A 19,695-nucleotide genomic window follows, 5' to 3' on the forward strand; every position below is an offset into this window, starting at 1 on the left:
GCTGCAAAAGATCCCAGAATCTGTTGGAAGTAAATCAAAGGTAGCTTGAAAGGCATGTGCGAGAGAGTAGACTCACAAAAAAATTGGGAGCACACAAGTGGGATTTCTAGGATTACTCTGCTGGGAGCCAGCATGGTAGAGTAATGTTTAGCACAGTGCTTTGCAGCAGCCAGCTGTAAGATTGGGGTTCAACTCCTGTCACCGGCAGTAAGGAGTTTGTATGGTCTCCCCTCGACAGCTTGGGTTTCCTCCAGGTGCTCTGGTTTCCTCCCACATTCCAAAAACACGTACAGGTTAGAGTGAGTGAGTTGTGGGCATGCTATGTTGGTAGCTTAGTGACGGTATGTAGGCTGCCCAGCACAATCCCTGCTGATTTGCTCTGATGCAAATAACACAATTCACTGAATGGTTCAATGTACACGCAACAAAAAAAGCTCAGCTTTATATTTCAAAAGGCCTCCTTCAGAATTGACGTGAGGACAGGGCAGTGATCATAAAAAACTGATTGGGCTGGGGTTGATTTCACAGCAGAATGAATGCAGGATTGAAGAGTTTGACATTGAGATGGCAGAACAATGGAGTGCTTTTGCAACGATGTTATCTAACTGGGCATTGAGATGAGCTGGCTCTGCAGAGTACAGGGGGCATTTAGACCAGTTTATAACTTGGACTGTACGTTGCCCGAGCAAAGTGTGCAATGGGTGAGCAGTGGGTTAATTACACATTAGACAGAGATTACTCTTGGGCTTTGGAATGGTGGAGTAACTAATTGGAGGGTGACTGGATAATAGAGTTATCAGAAAATGGGATGAAATGTCAATGGAATTATTCGAGACTGGGGTGACATGTCAATGGAGTTATTGGTGAATGGGATGACATGTCAATGGAGTTATTGGTGAATGGGGTGACATGTTAATGGAATTATTCGAGAATGGGGTGACATGTCAATGGAGTTATAGGACAATGGAGTAACATATATCAATAGAGTTATTGGAGGATGGGGTGACATGTCAGTGGAGTTGTTGGACAATCAGGTGACATGTCAATGGAGTTATAAGAGAATAAGATGACATGTCAATGGAGTTATTGAAGAATGGTGTGATATGTGAGTGGATTTGATAGAGAATGGGTGACATGTCAATGGAGTTATTGGAAAATGGGGTGAAATGTCAATGGGGTTATTAGAGAATGGGGTGCCTGCACAGTGGATTAAGTGGGCAGCCAGTCATGGCAACAGAATTTGGGCACATTTTCCTTTATTTAGACATATCTTTAGTCAGTTGAAATTAAATATTTTGAAGCATAAAATACTTCTGAACTAAAAGTTAAACAACAGAGGAGGAGAACACAGAATACTCATTATTTTGTTGCAGCTCCTACATTGAATAAATCTATTCCAATGATTCTCTCAGCAGCCTTCTGTAAACGAAAGCAGTTTTACCTGAGTACATGTCAAGTTGTTGTCGCAGTGGGGTGAAGTACACAAAATTGGCCTGTTTTGTTTTGCGTTTCATAAGTGCTTGTGAAATTAATGTTCAGCCCATCATAATGCTCACTTTTACCTTTGGTGATGATACTGAAAGAACCCTCTGTTTAAATTAACAGTGTTCCCATGTTGCAATTGTCCAGTGCTCCAATTCAGCTTGCAGCGGTCAACACAAAGATGTGCTCACAGAATCACCAAAGGTAAAATAAAAATATTGCTCAATAAAGTAAGCATATTGAAATACTTTCAAATTAGAAATGAGGAGGAATTGTTTGTTTAGAGACTTGAAAGGATCTTTGCAACTGTGTAATTACCTGACCAACATGAATGTGTGCAGTGGGCCTGTTACACACTGTGTGGTTCAGGAGCAGTTATTACTTTACAACCATCAGGCTCCTGAATGGGCATGGATAACTTCACTCAGCACACCTCCAAACCAATTCCACAACCTACAGAATCACTTGAGATCTCATATTCTCAGTATTATTTATATATATTTTATTTGCACATTGCTTGTTTATCATTTTATGTTTTTCATAAATTCTATTGTACTACTTTATTTTGCTGTAAATTCCCACAAGCAAATGAATCTCAAGATGACATATATGGTGACATATACATACTTCGATAATAAATTTACTTTGACTTTGACAATGTGCTCAGTGTGCTATTGATGAGATTCCTTCAAGGACTCAGGAACATGACTCAGCTCCTCAATACGACATGAATATAATACTCCTTGTCATTACTCCAGTGACAGAGCCACCCAGCCAGACATTGTTTGGTGTTATTCCAGTGCCAAACTCAACCAGTCAGATAGTCAGGCAGTGATGCAGGGCAGAAGGGAAATGTGGAGCAACACCCAAAATGCTGGAGGAAATCATTGGGTCTGGACAGTCAATATTTTGGGTTGAGACTCTTCACCAGGACTGGAAGTATGATACTGTCTGGTATTATTAAAGGACAAACTTACCCAGGCAAGCAGTAAGTTTGTCATTCAAACAATACCAGATTGATAGACATGCCAGATAGGGAATAATATAAAACTGATCATCCCAGAGGGACAATATTAAAAATCTACCCCGGACTGGTCCACTGATTTCTTAGAAAACATTTGTCTGAACCTCCTTAAAAACATCATCCAGAGGAAGAGTTGTTCTTTGGTGTACAATAGGCACCCAATCTGGTGGTGCCTTTCTAAATCACTGCCAAAGTTGCATGGCATTATAAGCCATACATTCAGAGTTTGCCTGGCCTCTTCAATCACTCTCTACTTCAGATCTCCACCCACAATGTTTCATTGTTTTTCTAGGTGTAGAACCAAAGGTTCTCAGTGTTCATGTGTGGGTGAATTTGAGTATCTCAGTGAGCTGCTCTCCCCCATCATTTCATATCCTGTAATCTCACTCTGGAAAGTTACATATCTGGTGATGGTATCCCTGGGACTGTGTAAAGATTTTACTGTTCAGTATTATATCAGTAAAACTATCCACAAGGTACATTAAATATCTCAAGGCACTGCATCAGACCATCTGATTTTAATCCACTTAATCATGCATGGGATATATAGTTTGCTGGCCTATGTTATTGAACATTGAACATATATTATTGAAAAGGAAAGAGCTGGAAGCTGACAACATTGATGGGTCTGGAGTAACACAAAAGTCAGGCCAGGAAGGAAGGCAGATTCTTTCCTCTGAAAGCCTTTAGTAAATCACAAGAGAACTTATCCAAACCTGGCCAGCATCAGAATCACAATCAGGATTATCATCACTGACATATGCCGTGAAGTTTGTTGTTTTGCAGCAACAGTTTCAGAAATCTGATGGCGGAGGGGGAGGACACTGTTCGGAAAATATAGAGTGCGTATCTTCAGGCTCCTGTACCTCCTCCCTGGAGGCAACAATCAGAAGGTGACCTACCATCACTGGTCTTTCTGGTGGCTTCATGGCAGTGGTCTCTAGGTACCATGACCCAGAGGCGATTAGACCATGTGACCACATGTTTGGTCTGACAGATTGGTTTTAAGAGCAGCTTAACGGAGGCAATCATGTTGTAGAGATGGCAGAGTTTTTAGCTTTAGCCTTGTCGCCATTATTAAGTGAAGGGAAAGGCAGACTGCCCTTGGAAGTCCATGTTGTTTGACATCATTGTTGAAGCAGAAATTGAGGAATTCATGGATAGATTTGAAGGTAATGGTGAGGTTGATATGTGAATGGAGCTGGAGCTCAGTTTGGCCATGCGAACAAATTGAGGAGTGGTAGGGGTTGAAGGAGAGTGGTTCATGTCCACCAGACCAGTGATCACTCCAGTTGTGGGTTCTTCACCTGAAGATACAGTGCCATGTACATTGTAATTGAACGGGCTTGTCCATTCACTCATGTCCCTTGACATTTGGCTGAATACACAAAATAAAATGGAGCAAAAACAAAACAAAGTTCTGGAGGAACTCAGCATCTTCGGGGGGGGGGGGAGGGGGTGGAAATGAATAGCTGATATTTTGGGCCTGGATCATCTAGCCTGAAGGAGTGGAAGGGAGATGGCCAGTATATAGAGGTGAGTGGGATTTTAGAAAGGAGCGTCTGCAGGCTTTCGGCATTTCTCTGGAGGCCAATTGAATGGGGTGTGAAGGAAGAGGCAGTTCACTGGTCTGTGAGTGAGATTTTAAAAAGAAGCATTCTCGGCTTTCGGAATTTTCTGGAGGACCTATCAAATAGCGATTCATTAATAAGGACAGATAAAAATAAGGTACGGACAAGCGAGCAGCCACTGAGGGAGCGGGCCAGTGTTAGAGTGGGGAGGCATTGGCTCATTAGGCTTGGGCGAGGTACGTACCCGGTAAGTTTCTTCTTCTTCGTTCTCCGTCTGTCTGCACATAGTTAGAACAGCAAGGGTGGCTCCAGGGGTAGTGTAGTGTTCTTTGTGTGAAATGTGGGGATTCTGCGAGACCTCCAGCCTCCTGGATAACTGCTTCTGCACCAACTGAGCTGCAGAACCTAAGAGAAAGTGTCAAAGAACCAGAGACGCAGCTCGATAGCATTTGGCTCAAATGCAAAACTGAGGAGGTGATAAGTAGGAGCTGCACGAAGGTAGTCACCCCAAAGTTGCAGGAGGTAGCTACCTGGGTGACTGTCGAGAGAGGAAAAGGAAATGGGCAGCCAGTGCAGAGTAGCCCTGTGGCTACAGCCCTCAATAATAAGTGTAGCACTTTAGATTCTGCTGTGGAGGGATGGGATGATCTACCAGCTGAGAGCTGCAGTGATCGGGTCTCTGGCACTGAATCTAGCTCTGTAGCTCAGAGGAGAAGCAGTGAGACAAGAACTACAGCTTGTGATAGGGGATTCCATAGTTAGAATAGACATGAGATTCTGTTGACATGATAGAGGCACCTGAATGGTATGTTGCCTCCCCGTTGCCAGAGTCAGGGATGTCTTGAATGGGGTCCATAGCAGTCTAAATGGGAAGATGAGCTGCCAGAAGTCTTGGTACATATTGACACTGATGACATAAGTAGGAAAAGGGCGGAGGTCCTGAAGAGAGAATTTAGGGACTAGGTAGAAAGCTGAAAAGCAGGACCTCCAGGGTAGTAACCTCTGAATTGCTGCATGTACCACGCACCAGTGAGAGTAAGAATATATTGATTTGGCAGATGAATGCATGGTGCAGGGCAGGGTTTCAGATTCCTGGATCACTGGGATCTCTTCTGGTGAAGGTATGACATGAACAAAAGGGACGGGTTACACCTGAAACCAAGAGGGACCGATAACCTTGTGGCTAGGTTTGCCAGAAATGTTAGGGAGGGTTTAAACTAATTTGGCAGGGGGACAGGAAACTGAGAAATAGGACTGAGGATGGACAATGTATAGTGAGACTGTGAGGAAGGACAGGCAGACAGTAAGGCAAAATTTCAGTCTGTGGGATAGGTTGCAGTGTATCAGGGGAACAGCATCGAAAATGGTGATGAATACAGGACTGAAGTGTTACGTTTGAATGCATGTCGTTTACAGAATAAGGTAGATGACCTTGTAGAGATTGGCAGGTATAACGTATTGGCATAACTAAGTCATGTCTGAAAGAAGATTAGGGTTGGGAGCTTAACATCCAAGGATACACATTGTATTAAAAGGTGAAGGAGCAGGTAGTGTTGAGGAAACAGGGAGGCTGCAGAACAGATTTGGAGAAAGGGCAAAGCAGTGGCACATGGAATACAGTGTTGTGAATCGTATGGTCATGCACTTTGGTAGAAGGAATAAATGCATAGGATGTTTTCTGAATGGGTAAAATATTCAAAAATCCAAGGTGCAAAGAAACTTGGGAGTCCTCATGCAGAATTCCCTAAAGGTTTACTTGCAGGTTGAATAGGTGGTGAGAAAGACAAATGCAATGTTAACATTCATTTCTAGAGGACTACAGTACAAAAACAAAGATGCAACGCTGAGGCTTGACAAGGAGGCCCTTAGAGTATGGTGAGCAGTTTGGGGCCCTTTATCTAGGAAAGGATATGCTGCCATTGGAGGGGTTCAAAGGAGGTTCACAGAAATGATTCTGGGAATGTAAGGATTATCTATAAGGAGTATTTGATGGCTCTGGGCCAGTTCTCACTGGAATTTAGGAGGTATCTCATTGAAACCTATCAAATGTTGAAAGGCCTCGATACAGTGGATGTAGGGAGGATGTTTCCTATAGTGGGGAAGTCTAGGACCAGAGGGCACAACCTCAGAAAAGAGGGAGGTACCTTTAGAAAGGGGATAAGGAGGAATTTCTTTAGTCAGAGGGTGTGAATCTGTGGAATTCACTGCCACGGGTGGCTGTGAAGGCAAGGTCATTGGGTGTATTTAAGGTAGAGGTTGCTAGGTTCTTGATAAGTTGGGGCATGAAAGGTTACAGGAAGATGGCAGGAGAATGGGGTTGACAGGGTAATAGATCAGTCATAATGAAATGTTGGAGTAGGCTTGATGGGCTGAATGGCCTAATTCTGCTCCCATGTCTTGTGGCCTTATGGATTGGAGGTCGGTCAGAAAGTTCAGAGTCTTGCTTGTGAATTGTAGGGTCGGAACGGTGGGAAGGCATGTTGTAAGTTACGAGTGTGAAGGGAACTGGGTGTCAGGTCGAAAGCACCTGCTCAGAGCTGCTGCATTTACATTGCACAGTGGCCGTCCCAGCAATGGGTCAGTCACATCAACTAATCTATCCAGCAACAAGGAGTGACATCAGCAGGTGCACAGAAGACGTGTGAAGTGACATCCATTTTCCACTGTCATACACTTTGCTCCCAAAATCTCCCTTATCAACTCTTGCTGAACAGTATCTAAGCTTGTAGATCTGACCGTTACAAATGTGGTTCAGGCTGCCAGGAACTATTTATAATGCAAAATATATTCTGAGGTACAAAATTCCCACTGAAAATGGAGAAATGCCATTCAAAACTGCTGGAGAACAAGTTAATTTAAAGAAGACGATCTCTTAAGTTAATGCGTCAGATAGCAGTACTGCTGTATTAGAATGCACAGCTTGTGGTGGGTACAACCCAATCCGTCACAGGCAAAGCCCTCCTCACTACCAAGCACATTTACAAGGAGCATTACCTCAAGAAAGCTGCATCCGTCATCTAGGACCCCCACCATCCAGGCCATGCCCTCTTCACACTACTACCATCGAGCAAGAGGTTTTAGCAGTTTTAGGTCCCATATCACTAAGTTCATGAACAGTTATTACCCTGCAACTATCAAGCATGTCCGAAAGTCTCACTTTCAAGGACTCTACAACTCCTATTTTCAGTACACATATATAAGTATATGCACACATGCACCAGATTACAACATCCATCCAAATCGGGGGGGATTAATGATCTAAGCAGAAACCTTCATGAGTGACAGCTCGTTAGAGCAGGTTGCTAGGCAACTGTCCATCTTGTTGGCTGAGGAATAGAACATTGACAAATGTATATCGGTCATAACAGCCCATTAGAAGCAGCTAATGGAAATGTATCTGAAATTCCACTGAGGCAAGACAGAGTTACGAATGTGTTGAGCAGATCCCTTGATTTTCTTTACTAAAAGAGCTTTTCCTTGCAAGCTTTGAGCACCATCTGTAATAAATAAGCGTCAAACTCGGTGTAGAATTGTGCCATTACTAGCACACTGTGGAGCTTCATTTAATTAGCCAGTGTTCAATTCAGAAATAAAATAAAATATTTCTTCCTTACAACAGCAATGGCTTCAAAAGTACCTTGAGTTGTACTTTGAGAGCTTTTAAAGTTATAACTGGTGCTCTATAAATGAAATGCAGACCAGACAACTGCAGATGTTGGAACTATAAAACAAAAACAGAAAATGCTGGAAGACGAGAAAATCTGCAGATGCTGTAAGTCCGAACAACACACACAAAATGCTGGAGGAACTCAGAAGGACAGGCAGCATCTGTGGAAAAGAGTGAACAGTCGATGTTTCGGGCTGAGAAGTCATCTTTTCATATTTTTTCACAGTCCTGATTAAATGTCTCAGCACAAAACTTTGACTGTTTACTCATCTGCAGATGCTGCCTGGCCTGCTGAGTTCCTCCACTATTATGTGTGTGGTGCTTGAATGCTGGAAGAACTCAGCAGGTCAGTGTGCATCTGTGGAAAGAGAAGCAGTCATCGTTTTAGGTCCATTGACCATTTCTCTTTCCTGACCTCTTGACTTTTCCAGTGTTTTATGTTTCATATCTCTGCATGCACACTACCTTTCTCTTCACAGGATTTCCCAGTCACACACCCAATCACTGAATCAGATCCTTTGTTCCTCTCTATTCCTATTAATCATCAAGAACCTCTAACTCCTCCCTTTCAAGTATTTTTGTGGTTTGTGGCAGTCTCCCATGGAAATCTGAGTGTCTCCCTACCATAGCTGTTCCACCATTCAGTTAGATCATGGCTGATCTAATTGTCACAGTCCTGCAATCATACATTAAGACCAACACAGTACAAAAAAATTTAATCTGGCATCCTTAGTCAAAAATGTATACTTAGAGTACAGTGCTTCAAAGAGACGTGAAACCAAAGTTCTCTTTTCCTAGGAGATGACAGTAGGGAATTAACAGCACACCTCTGCAACTTCACGCCCAGTAGCTGGAGCGGGTGTGTGAAAGAAAATCATCTGTATGCTTATGCACTGCCCAGTTAACCTACCAATCTGTACGTCTTTCGAATGAGGAAGGGAATTAGAGCACCCGGAGGAAACCTACGCAGACACGGGGATTTGTACAAACTCCTCACTCACAGAAGCAGAATTGAACAGGGTCACTGGTAGTGTAATAGCGTCTGCTAACCCACTGCTATAGTGCTACAGGTGTGTGTGTGTGTGTGTGTGTGTGTGTAAATATCAAAGGACAGTGGTCTGGTCATCTTTGAATGTTTTGAAAACCAAGATCGTTATTTGATCAGCAAGGAGTGACCAATTTACTGGGCAGTGGCGTTACAGTCAGATCATCTATGACCATATTGAATGGATGATCGGTCGAGGAGCAAAGAAGCCAAGAGTTGCTCCTAATTAGTAATCGAGACAACAGATTCTGCAGATGCTGTAAATCTTGAGCAGTGCACACAGAATGTTGTGGCGAGGTCCTCAACAGGTCGGGCAGCATTGATGGAGGAAAGTAAAGAATGCTGACAAAGGGTCACAGCATGAAATGTCAACTGTCCATTTCCCTCCATAGATGCTGCCTGACCTGCTGAGTTCCTCCAGCACTTTGTGTGTGTTGCACCTAATCCGTATGTTGGTCATTGAATGGCTGAACTGGTTGCTGGAGTGGGGAGCTGACCGGGATTTTGCCCACTGCCCCGCTATCTGCTCAGGTGCCTCGGTCTCCATTTTGCCCGGTGATTTTATGTGTGGTGTTTTGCCGTGACAAGTTGTTTACTCGGTTTCTCTCTGTGTGGCAGCAGGGCCAGTTTGTGTACCGTGACGGGATCTTCGGGCCGCAGGAAGGGCTGTCGCCCAGCTGCTCCGGGACTGCCCCGCTGGAGGAACAGGGTGCGGCCTCGCCACTGGAGGTCTTCGACGACATGTGCTGCAACGGGACACTGAAGAAGCAGGCTCCCCGCCAGCGGGAAGACAGCAGCACCCAGCGGTACAGCGCCGACCCCACCGTCTTCCTGTCGGAGCGTGGGCAGAGGGGGGAGCTGGACGAGGATGGCTACATGACCCCCATCCAGGACAAAAAGACCACAGGTAGGTTCAGCAGCGTGGGAGGGAGCACAAACCACTCAGGCGGAAAGTACGCTTCAGTAGGGTTTCACAGGCAAAACTATGGAGGGATAGCAGGGCTCACACCAGAATTTAGTTGTTCTTCATGGACATAGAAAACAAGACTCATATTCACAACTGTGGTTACCTCACCTAATAAAAAGCAATTGCTTCCATGGGATACTTACTGAAGCTTCTTGCAGAAGGAAGAAGGATAGTTCTGTGCACAGAGTCAATGACTGTCAGTCGTGGAGATGATGGACAGGGAATCAAATTGAGTTGAATATCAAGCGCACAAGTACGGTGGGGTACAGGTGCAAGGAAAAACTTGCAGAAGTATCACAAGCACGTAGATTCAGGCTAGATGCAGAGCATAAATAGTACATAGGTTGCAGAAGAAAATGAAGAGAACGACCGCAAACAATAAAAGGACAGTCAGAAACAAGTCCACAGTAATGCAACAGGCTGCCCATAGTGTCCCATTGCTGGGGGTGGGGTTAGATTTGTGCAAGTGGGTTCAATGTCCTGATGGCTGGAGAAAAGTAACTGTTCCTGAATCTGGTGCTATGGGACTTAAAGGCTTCTGCACCTTCTGCCGAATGTCTACAGCGAGAAGTGGGCATGAATCAGACAGTGGGGATTATAGATGCCACCTTCTTGAGGCAGTGCCTCCTGTAGGTGCTGTCAGTTTGGGAGAGGGCAGACTCTGTGTCACTACTCTCTGCTTCACCATTCTGGCCCAGTAGAGTGATACCATTTCTGAATATACCATCTTATCTGGCCATTGCTACCTGCAGTCTTTGGACTGCATAAAGCTGGGGCCTCATTTCCTAGATTGGGTATGGTTTGAGAATGCTTAACTCATTATAAAGTCCATGCGGACCTGCTGTGACTACCTAGAGACTTTAATCTGCCCCATTTTCAACTGCATTTACCTGGTAACCATTACCCTTCACTAAAGTTAGCGCAAAAACGTAACGCTGGGGTTGTTGCCAGACTTGCTGAGGTCCCACAGCATCTTGTGTGTATTAGTCTGGATTTCCAGCATCCGCAGAACCTTTCCTTTCAGTTAGTCCTGACTAAGGGTCTCGGCCCAAAACGCCAACAGTGCTTCTCCTTATAGATGCTGCCTGGCCTGCTGTGTTCCACCAGCATTTTGTGTGTATTAATCTGGATTTCCAGCATCTGCAGAATTTCTTGTCTTTAAGTCAAGGAATATTTTTGAAGAACTTGGTGTCAGATCTAACAAGCACATACTGAACTGGAATTCACCCAATCTCCCACTTCTCCTATGACACGCAACTTCAGCGTTTCGACAGCATGGTGGGCAGAATAGGGAATCTTAATTCCCCCAGGCAGTAAGCCTTTTGGCCCATCGTTCCTGTTGAAGTTCTTTGAAAGAGCTGTTCTTGTCGCTGTCTTCTCCCTGCCAGTTCCCGCGGGATTCTCTCTGCCTGGCTGCTTCCATAGTCCCTTCTGGCAGCAGCTTACCAAGTGAAATGTTGCCCCCCAGCTCCCCATGACCAGTCAAAAAGGCAGTGGCAAATGATACATGCCTTTCCCATCAAAATGGCAGCTTAAAGCACATCACAATTTCTCCATATTCATTCCTTTTCTGGCATGTTCCCCACATCACTTCGTCACCGGGTTCCTCAGTAAGTCCCTGAGCCCCTCAGTCTCAGTCTGGAGTTGCTGCAGAGTTCCTGCATATACAGTGCCTATATAAAGTATTCACACCCCACCCACCCCTTGGAAGTTTTTATGTTTTATGGTTTTACAATACTGAATCACAGTGGATTTAATCTGGCTCTTTTTTGACACTGATCAACAAAAAAAAAAAACACTTTTGTGTCAAGGTAAAAACAGATCTCTACAAAGTGATCTAAATTACAAACACAAAATAATTTATTGTATAAGTATTCACCCTCTTTAATATGAGACACTAAATCATCACTGGTGCAGTCAGTTGGTTTCAGAAATCACATAATTAGTTAAATGGAGATCACTGTGTGCGGTCACAGTGTTTCAATTGTCTGTTGTAAAAATACACCTGTATCTGGACGGTCCAACTGCTGGTGAGTCAGTATCCTGGCAAAAACTACACCATGAAGACAAAAGAACACCCCAAGGAACTCCACAAAAAGGATATTGAAAAACACAAGGCAGGAGATGGATACAAGAAAATTTCCAAGTCACTGATTAGCCCTTGGAGTGCAGTCAAGTCAATCATCAAGAAATGGAAAGGATTTGGCACAGCTGTAAATCTGCCTGGAGCAGGCCATCCTCAAAATCTAGGTGACTGGACAAGAAGGGGACTAGTGAGGGAGGCCTCCAAGAGACCTTGACAACTCTTGAGGAGTTACAAGCTTCAGTGGCTGAGATGGGAGAGACTGTGCATACAACAACTGTTGCCCGGGTGCTTCACTAGTTGCAGCTTTATGTGAGAGTGGCAAAGAGAAAGCCACTGTTGAAAAAAACTTGCACATGAAATGTTGGCTGGAGTATTATGGAAGACATGTGGGAGACTCTGAAGTCAGCTGGAAGAATGTTCTATGGTCTGATGAAACCAAATTTGAGCTTTTTGGTCATCAGACTAAACACTATATTTGACCTAAGCCAAACACTGCACTTCATCAAAAACACACCATGAGGGATGGTGGTGGTTGCATCATACTGTGGGGATGCTTCAGTGCAGAGGCCCTGGAGGGCTTGTGAAGGTTGAGGGTAAAATGAATGCAGCAAGATATAGGGAAATGCTGAAGGAAAACCTGGTGCAGTCTGCAAGTGAACTGTGACTTGGGAGAAGATTTGTTTTCCAGCAAGACAATGATCCCAAGCAGAGAGCCAAAGCTCACAGGAATGGCTTAAAAATAACAAAGTTAATGCCCTAAAGTGGCCAAGTCAGAGTGCAGACCTCAATTCAACTGAGAATTTGTGGTTGGAATTGAAAAGGGCTGTTCACTGACAATCCCCATGCAATCTGACGGAGCTTGAGCAGTTTTGTAAAGAAGAATGGGGAAAAATTGCAGTGTCCAGATGTGCAAAGCTGATAGAGACCTATCCACACAGACTCAAGGCTGTAATTGCTGCTAAAGCTACATATCGAGGAGACTCTTCAATGCCTCTGTCGTCTCTTCCTCTACCACCACTTCTGGCAGCGTATTCCAGGCACCCACCAATCTCTGTATTTAAGAAAAACTTAACCCCGTACATCTCCTTTAAACTTTCCCCCTTCTCACTTTAAATTCATGTTCTCTGGTATTGCACATTTCAAACTTCGGAAAAGGACAATGGCTGTTCACTTTGTCTACGCCCTGCCTGACTTCACTTACATGTTTTGGGCTGTCTCCACCTATCCCAATCCTCTCACTGCTTCTGGCAGCATAGCCCAGTGTCTCTTTAGAACCCCTCCAGTAATAACCCACTATCAATCCTCAATGGATAGCCAGAAAGCCTGGTATCGCTCTGAGATGCACATCCACAGCTAGTGAGCACAGAGCTGAGCTGGCAGAAAACTTCTGCACACTGCATCAGGAGTATTTTACCAGTCTTGTCAGTAAACTGCACTAGAGAGATTGCCAAAGCAGAAACTACCATTGAAAAGGCTGCAGGTGTGAGCAGGTATTTGGGCAATGTTTGTGTTTGGGTGAGGAGGGGAATGGTGACGTCATGGGACACTCAGCACTGTTCCCTCATTGAATTTACATTTAGCACATTTCAATCTTCACACTGTTTACCCTCTCACCGACTGAGAGCAGGCTTTCTCCTATCTGAGGGGGGCACCTTCCCTCCCTGTGTCAACATTCTCACCAGCACATACCGAGTGGTGGCACCACACTAAATTCCACATACTTTATTCATATTATTTAATTTGTTTTGAGATACAATATGGTAGCAGGCCTTTCGAGCCCAATGAGCCTCTGTTGCCCAATCACACCCATGTCCCAATCACACCCATGTGACCAATGAGCCAGCTAACCTGCGCATCTTTAGAACATGGGAGGAAGCTAATGCACATAGAGGATTCCCAGGCAATCACAGGGAGAACGTACTAATTCCTCAACAGACAGCAGCAGGAATTGAACCTGGGTCACTGGTGCTGTAATTGCGTTGCACCAACTGCTTTGTTACCATGATGATCCTTAATGGCACGTAAACCTAACCTTCCATGCTATTAGTTCTGTGCCGCTCCCGAGTTGAGGGCTGGGAGTTATCAGCTAAATTGATGAGATGACCACATCTTGCAAAAGTTGTTGTCAAGTTCTGTAGCTGAGAAATGGAGAAGGAACGTAAGAACAAAAGATATAGGATCAGGAGTAGGCCATCCGGTCCATTGAGCCTGTCCCACCATTCAATAGGATGTTGGCTGATCTGTCCATCAACTCAGCTCCATCTACCTTCCTTTTCCCCATAACCCTTAATTCCCTTACTATGTAAAAACATATCAAAACTGTTTCTTAAATATATTTAGTGAAGAAGCCTGAACTGCTTCCCTGGGCAGAGAATTCCACAGATTCACCACTCTCTGGGAAAAACAGTTTCTCCTCATCTCCATCCTAAATCTTCTTCCCTGAACCTTGAGGCAATGTACCCTAGTTCTAGTCTCACCTACCAATGGAAACAACTTTCCTACTTCTATCTTATCTATCCCTTTCAAAATTTTGTATGTTTCTATAAGATCCCCTCTCATTCTTTTGAACTCCAGAGAGTATAGACCCAGGTGACTCAATCTCTCCTCATAGTTTAACCCCTTCATCCACAACATTTAGAACTCAGTACAGCTTTAAGTCCACAAACTCACTTATTTGTTTCTCCCTGATCTCTCAGGTACTCAGAAGTTTGCCTGTATCTTTACCTTTCCTTGTTTGGCATTGATGTGCTAAGTAATTGACAAAACATTCAAAGTTAGTTAGGTGCATCCACTGTTGAAGAGGGCGTGATGTTACTTTGGAAAGGGTTGCTCTGCAGTCTCTCTCTACTAATCGGTCTTCGTGATTGTCAAATGGAGGCAGTGCATAATCGTAACACCTGGAATTCCTTCCATGAAACTCACTGCCTCTACCACTCGTTCTCCTCCACTAAAATGCTCAGTAAAATCAGTGTACTAGGTGACCTGTTTTCTGAACCCTTCTCTGGCACAGTGTCACACTGTGTCTCTCAACTACTTGTGAAACACCTGGGCAGTTGCAATTAATATTTAAATAGTTGTTATGTAAGGGGTTTAGTGAAAAATATAAACCCAGGAGTTTTTCGAGGAAGTTGATAGGAAAGTGGATGAAGGGAAGGCAGTGGATGTTGTATACGTGGACTTCAGTAAGGCCTTTGACAAGGTCCTGCATGGGGTTAGTTAGGAAGATTCAGTCACTAGGTATACATGGAGAGGTAGTAAATTGGATTAGACATTGGCTCAATGGGAGAAGCCAGAGAGTGGTAGTGGAGGATTGCTTCTCTGAGTGGAGGCCTGTGACTAGTGGTGTGCCACAGGGGTCGGTTGTGCTGGGTCCATTGTTATTTGTCATCTATATCAATGATCTGGATGATAATGTGGCAAATTGGATCAGCAAATTTGCTGATGACAGAAAGATTGGAGGTGTAGTGGACAGTGAGGAAGGTTTTCAAAGCTTGCAGAGGGATTTGGACCAGTTGGAGGAATGGGCTGAAAAATGGCAGATGGAGTCTAATGCAGACAAATGTGAGGTATTGCACTTCGGAAGGTCGAACCAAGATAGAACATAAAAGGTAGATGGTAGGACACTGAGGAGTGCAGTAGAACAGAGGGATCTGGGAGTACAGATACATAATTCCCTAAAAGTGGCGTCACAAGTAGATTGGGTTGTAAAGAGAGCTTTTGGTATATTGGCCTTTATAAATCAAAGTATTAAGTTGGAATGTAATGGTGAGGTTGTATAAGACATTGGTGAGACCGAATTTGGAGTATTGTGTGCAGTTTTGGTCACCTAATTACAGGAAGGATATTAACAAGGTTGAAAGAGTGCAGAGAAGGTTTACAAGGATGTTGCTGGGACTTGAAAAACTGAGTTACAGAGAAAGGTTGAATAGGTTAGGACTTTATTCCCTGGAGAGTAGGAGAATGAGGGGTGATTTGATAGAGGTGTATAAAAGTATGATGGGTATTGATAGAGTGAATGCAAGCAGGCTTTTTCCACTGAGGCTGGGGGAGAAAACCAGAGGTCATGGGTTAAGGGTGAAGGGTGAAACGTTCAAAGGGAACATTGGGGGGGGCTTCTTCAGGCAGAGAGTGGTGGGAGTGTAGAATGAGCTGCCAGATGAAATGGTGAATACGGGCTCATTTTTGACATTTAAGAAAAACTTGGACGGGTATATGGATGAGAGGGGTTTGGAGGGATATGGCACAGGTGCAGGTCAGTGGAACTAGGCAGAAAAATGGTTCAGGACAGCCAAGAAGGGCCAAAAGGCCTGTTTCTGTGCTGTAATGTCATATGGTTCTATGGTTCTAGGAGTAACTAAGCTTGTTAGTTCTGGTGACCAGCAAGGACTCTGCATCCTTATCACGTTCATCCTTTTTCCAGTGGTTTGTGAGCGAGTGGGATCCATCCAAGAGGACCGAACACTGGCGAGGCCTTCCAAGTTAGATCCCAAGGCCAAACTATCTCGTGCAGGTTAGTAAGATGCTCCAAAACCTTTGAAATTGTAACTTCAAGTGTATGTTCACCTTTTTGTATTAGGAGCCAACACAGACAAACTGACTGACCAAATAGCCTCCCCCTGTTCTTCTACAATTTCATGAAAAAGCAGAATTTGTCAGTGATGTTTCCGTAACTTTGTAAAAAATCTCTGAAATAACTGCAGTCTGTTCATTATCAAGGGAGTGATCTGGGGATTCAGATCCTGACAACATACAAAGCATGATGCTTCCATGCAAGAATCCAAAAGGAATTTGATATTGGATTTAAGCAGAAGTCTGTTGAAATCACACCCTCAATACTGTGCTCAGTACTGAAGTCACACAGTATAGAAATATAGAACAGACCTTTTAGTCCAGGATGTCCATGCTGAGCAAAGGAGGTTGAGTGGTGACTTGATAGAGGTGTATAAGATAATAAGAGGCATAGGCAGAGTGGGCAACCAGTGCCCTTTTTCTTGGGTAGAGTTGGCTAATATGAGAGGGCATAATTTGGAGGTGTTTGTTGGAAAGTATTGGGGGGGAATGTCAGAGGGCGGTTTTTTACACAGTGTGGTGGGTGCATGGAACATCCTGCCAAGGGTGGTGGTGGAGGCAGATACATTACTTAAGAGACCTAGCAGAAGTGGAGCAGGCTGAGAGTTCTCCCACCTGCAGAAAAGTAAGGTCTTTAAAGTCACACTCTCTGAAACCCCGGCATCTCCCTGCACCCCACACCTACCTCTCTGCTGGAGAGAGTTCCAGGTGTATGCCAGCCCATGAAGATTTTGGATAGATTTGAGGGAGGGACAACTCTTGGCACATCCATTGCTCTGCTTTATCTGTGGACTCTGTGTGGAGTGTCCCTGTTTTCAGGGTTTCCCCAGCAATGGACTGTTGAATCCATCTCTGTGAACCTGAGCTGAACTGAACTGACCAGGCATTAGCATCAGGAGCCTCGTTCACTCAAACGTGGGCTCACAACTGAAACCTGAGGGGGAAAGGGGAGTTCAGAACGTACGGTCGACATATTGGGGAAAAAGTGTGTGGACTTGGAGGGGGGCTGAGGTCCTTACAATGATTAAAAGTTTTGAGCAAGTGTGCATAGGGACAATCGTTTCACTTTGGAGAGAATTCAAGAGAAAATTCCCGACCCAAAAGCGAGGAGGAAGACGAGCAACATGAGGGTGAGATTGATGGAGACAGAGGGAGGAGGTTCAACAGGAACATATATGCGAGGTGCTCCAAATGGTTCGTTTCTGTGCTGCCTATCTGATGTAATCCTTTGTGAGGTTCAAGTTCACATTTATTGTCCTAGATGCAAACACTCAGGGGATAAGTGGCAGGAAAATGAGCTTCTTGCAGGAGCAGTGTTGTACAAGTCGAGGAAAAACACAAGTTAATATGAACCTAAATTAGAAACATAGAAACACTACAGCACAATACAGGCTCTTCGGCCTACAAAATTGTGCCGAACATATCTCTACCTTAGAAATTACCATAGCCCTCTATTTTTCTAAGCTCCATGTACCTATCCAAAAGTCTCTTAAAAGACCCTATCGTATCCGCCTCCACCACTGTTGCCGGCAGCCATTCCATGCACTCACCACTCTCTGAGTAAAAAACTTACCCCTGACATCTCCTCTGTACCTACTCCCCAGCACCTTAAACCTATGTCCTCTTGTGGCAATCATTTCAGCCCTGGGAAAAAGCCTCTGATTATCCACATGATCGATACCATTCATCATCTTTTAAACTTATTATTTAAATTTGGATAAATTATACATAACAAGCATGTTCACAAAAACAAACAACAAAATAGACATATCAACATCAGTATAAGTTGAGAGGTAGACTTCCTTCTCGCTTATCTCAATGCATTTAATAAGTTTTCAATTTATTATCATTGAAATTATTTATTAATTTCCAGTAATGAAAGGGTTAATGAAAGAGTTTACGAACTTCAGATATATTTAAAGATACAGCACACATTTCCCAGGCCCCAGCAGAAGTTAAGCCCCAGCTTGAGCTCCTGTCCAGAACTTTTAGAGTTTCCTTCATAGTTTCCACTGAGGATTCGGGGCATATTGGGTATGGATTATCCCATCCAGCTCTCTGTCCTGGGCATAGATAGAATGTACTACAGGTGCTAAGGAAGAACCCAGCTCAATGGCATTTGGAAGGACAGCTTGGAAAGGCTGTGGTCACCACTGGACGAGCCCAGTGCCAGGTCATCAATAAACAAGAGAGTTTCAGGAGATACTGCATTGCTCGGAGAGTTTCAGCTGTGCATCCTGCTTCCATGAAGAGTGATTGAGACAAATAGAACAAAAGTTATTGTGGAGTTGGGGGAGGGAAAGGTTTGGTGACATTAGGATGTGTGTAGAGGACCTAGCTGCTGGTTGGATATGAATTTTCATTCCCTTCACCAGCCCACCATCCAATCCCAGAAGATTAGAAACTTTCTAGTTTAACATTAGAAAGGTGCAAGGTGTAGTTTCTCTCTCTGCCACAAACTCCCAGCATGCTTTTCCTTGGTGTCATGATGAGACTGAGATGGCCGGCTGACACCCTCGCTGCTGTATTTGACCCCAATGAGACATATAGCTTTGGCACTGCCAAGTACACCTACTCGACAGCTTCTGGCACCTCGGTCTCTGCTATGTTTACCAATTCTGGTTCTCTCCTGAGTGACCAGTGCTCCAAATCTCAGCTGCCTTTGTCCCAACTCACGTCATGCCCGGCCACCCATTACGCATGGGGTCACTGGCCAACAACACATAAAATCTGTGCCCTTGCCTCCAAATCCATCTGTCTTCTGGCACTCCAAGCTGTCTTCTAGACCCACACTCCCACCAGATTGTGACGACTCCCTGCCAGTCACTACATTCCTCATCCCCAGTACACTGCAGAGCTCCTGGTTTGATTGCTGTTTCCATGGATACCCGAGATTGCACCGGCCATTTCTGTCCCCCATGGGTCACACGTTCCTGCTGGCCTTGATGGCTCAACCGCTCTGTGAAGACAGTGGTGGCAACTAGGTCTCAGATGATGAAGGCTCAAGATCCACCCGAACCACCTTGCCAAAGATCAAAGCTTTCATCACCAAAGATATTAAGAGATGGTTGAATACATTTTACCTTTAAATACATATACAGCATATACATAAATTTAAAAGTAAGATGTTAATTTAAATTCACATTCAATAACTGAATAAATCAAAAATAATAATACCAATTAAAATTGGAACAGGGCAACGCACTCCATTTTACTTGCCATTCAAATGAAGGTCAGTGACTCCATTCAGATGAATGGGGCTACGCTGGACCTCCCAGCTACAG

General features: G+C 44.2%; 1 protein-coding gene across 9 annotated transcripts in view; it reads left to right on the forward strand.

The window, feature by feature from the left end:
* Window positions 1-19,695, forward strand: part of LOC132392867 (receptor tyrosine-protein kinase erbB-4-like) — a 942,732-nt gene that overhangs the window by 913,200 nt on the left and 9,837 nt on the right. For 5 of the 9 annotated variants that reach the window (XR_009511679.1, XM_059967363.1, XM_059967365.1 and 2 more), the window contains 3 exons: window positions 1,606-1,686; window positions 9,408-9,696; window positions 16,263-16,352. Coding sequence is in view for 8 of the 9 variants with exons in the window: in XM_059967363.1 (XP_059823346.1) it covers window positions 1,606-1,686; window positions 9,408-9,696; window positions 16,263-16,352 (460 nt within the window). In the remaining variant the exon portion in view is untranslated. The remainder of the gene's footprint in view (window positions 1-1,605; window positions 1,687-9,407; window positions 9,697-16,262; window positions 16,353-19,695) is intronic. The other 4 variants (XM_059967366.1, XM_059967368.1, XM_059967364.1 and 1 more) reach the window with 3 other exon arrangements.

The sequence above is a fragment of the Hypanus sabinus genome, chromosome 4 (genome assembly GCF_030144855.1).
Source record: "Hypanus sabinus isolate sHypSab1 chromosome 4, sHypSab1.hap1, whole genome shotgun sequence".
Taxonomy (NCBI): domain Eukaryota; kingdom Metazoa; phylum Chordata; class Chondrichthyes; order Myliobatiformes; family Dasyatidae; genus Hypanus; species Hypanus sabinus.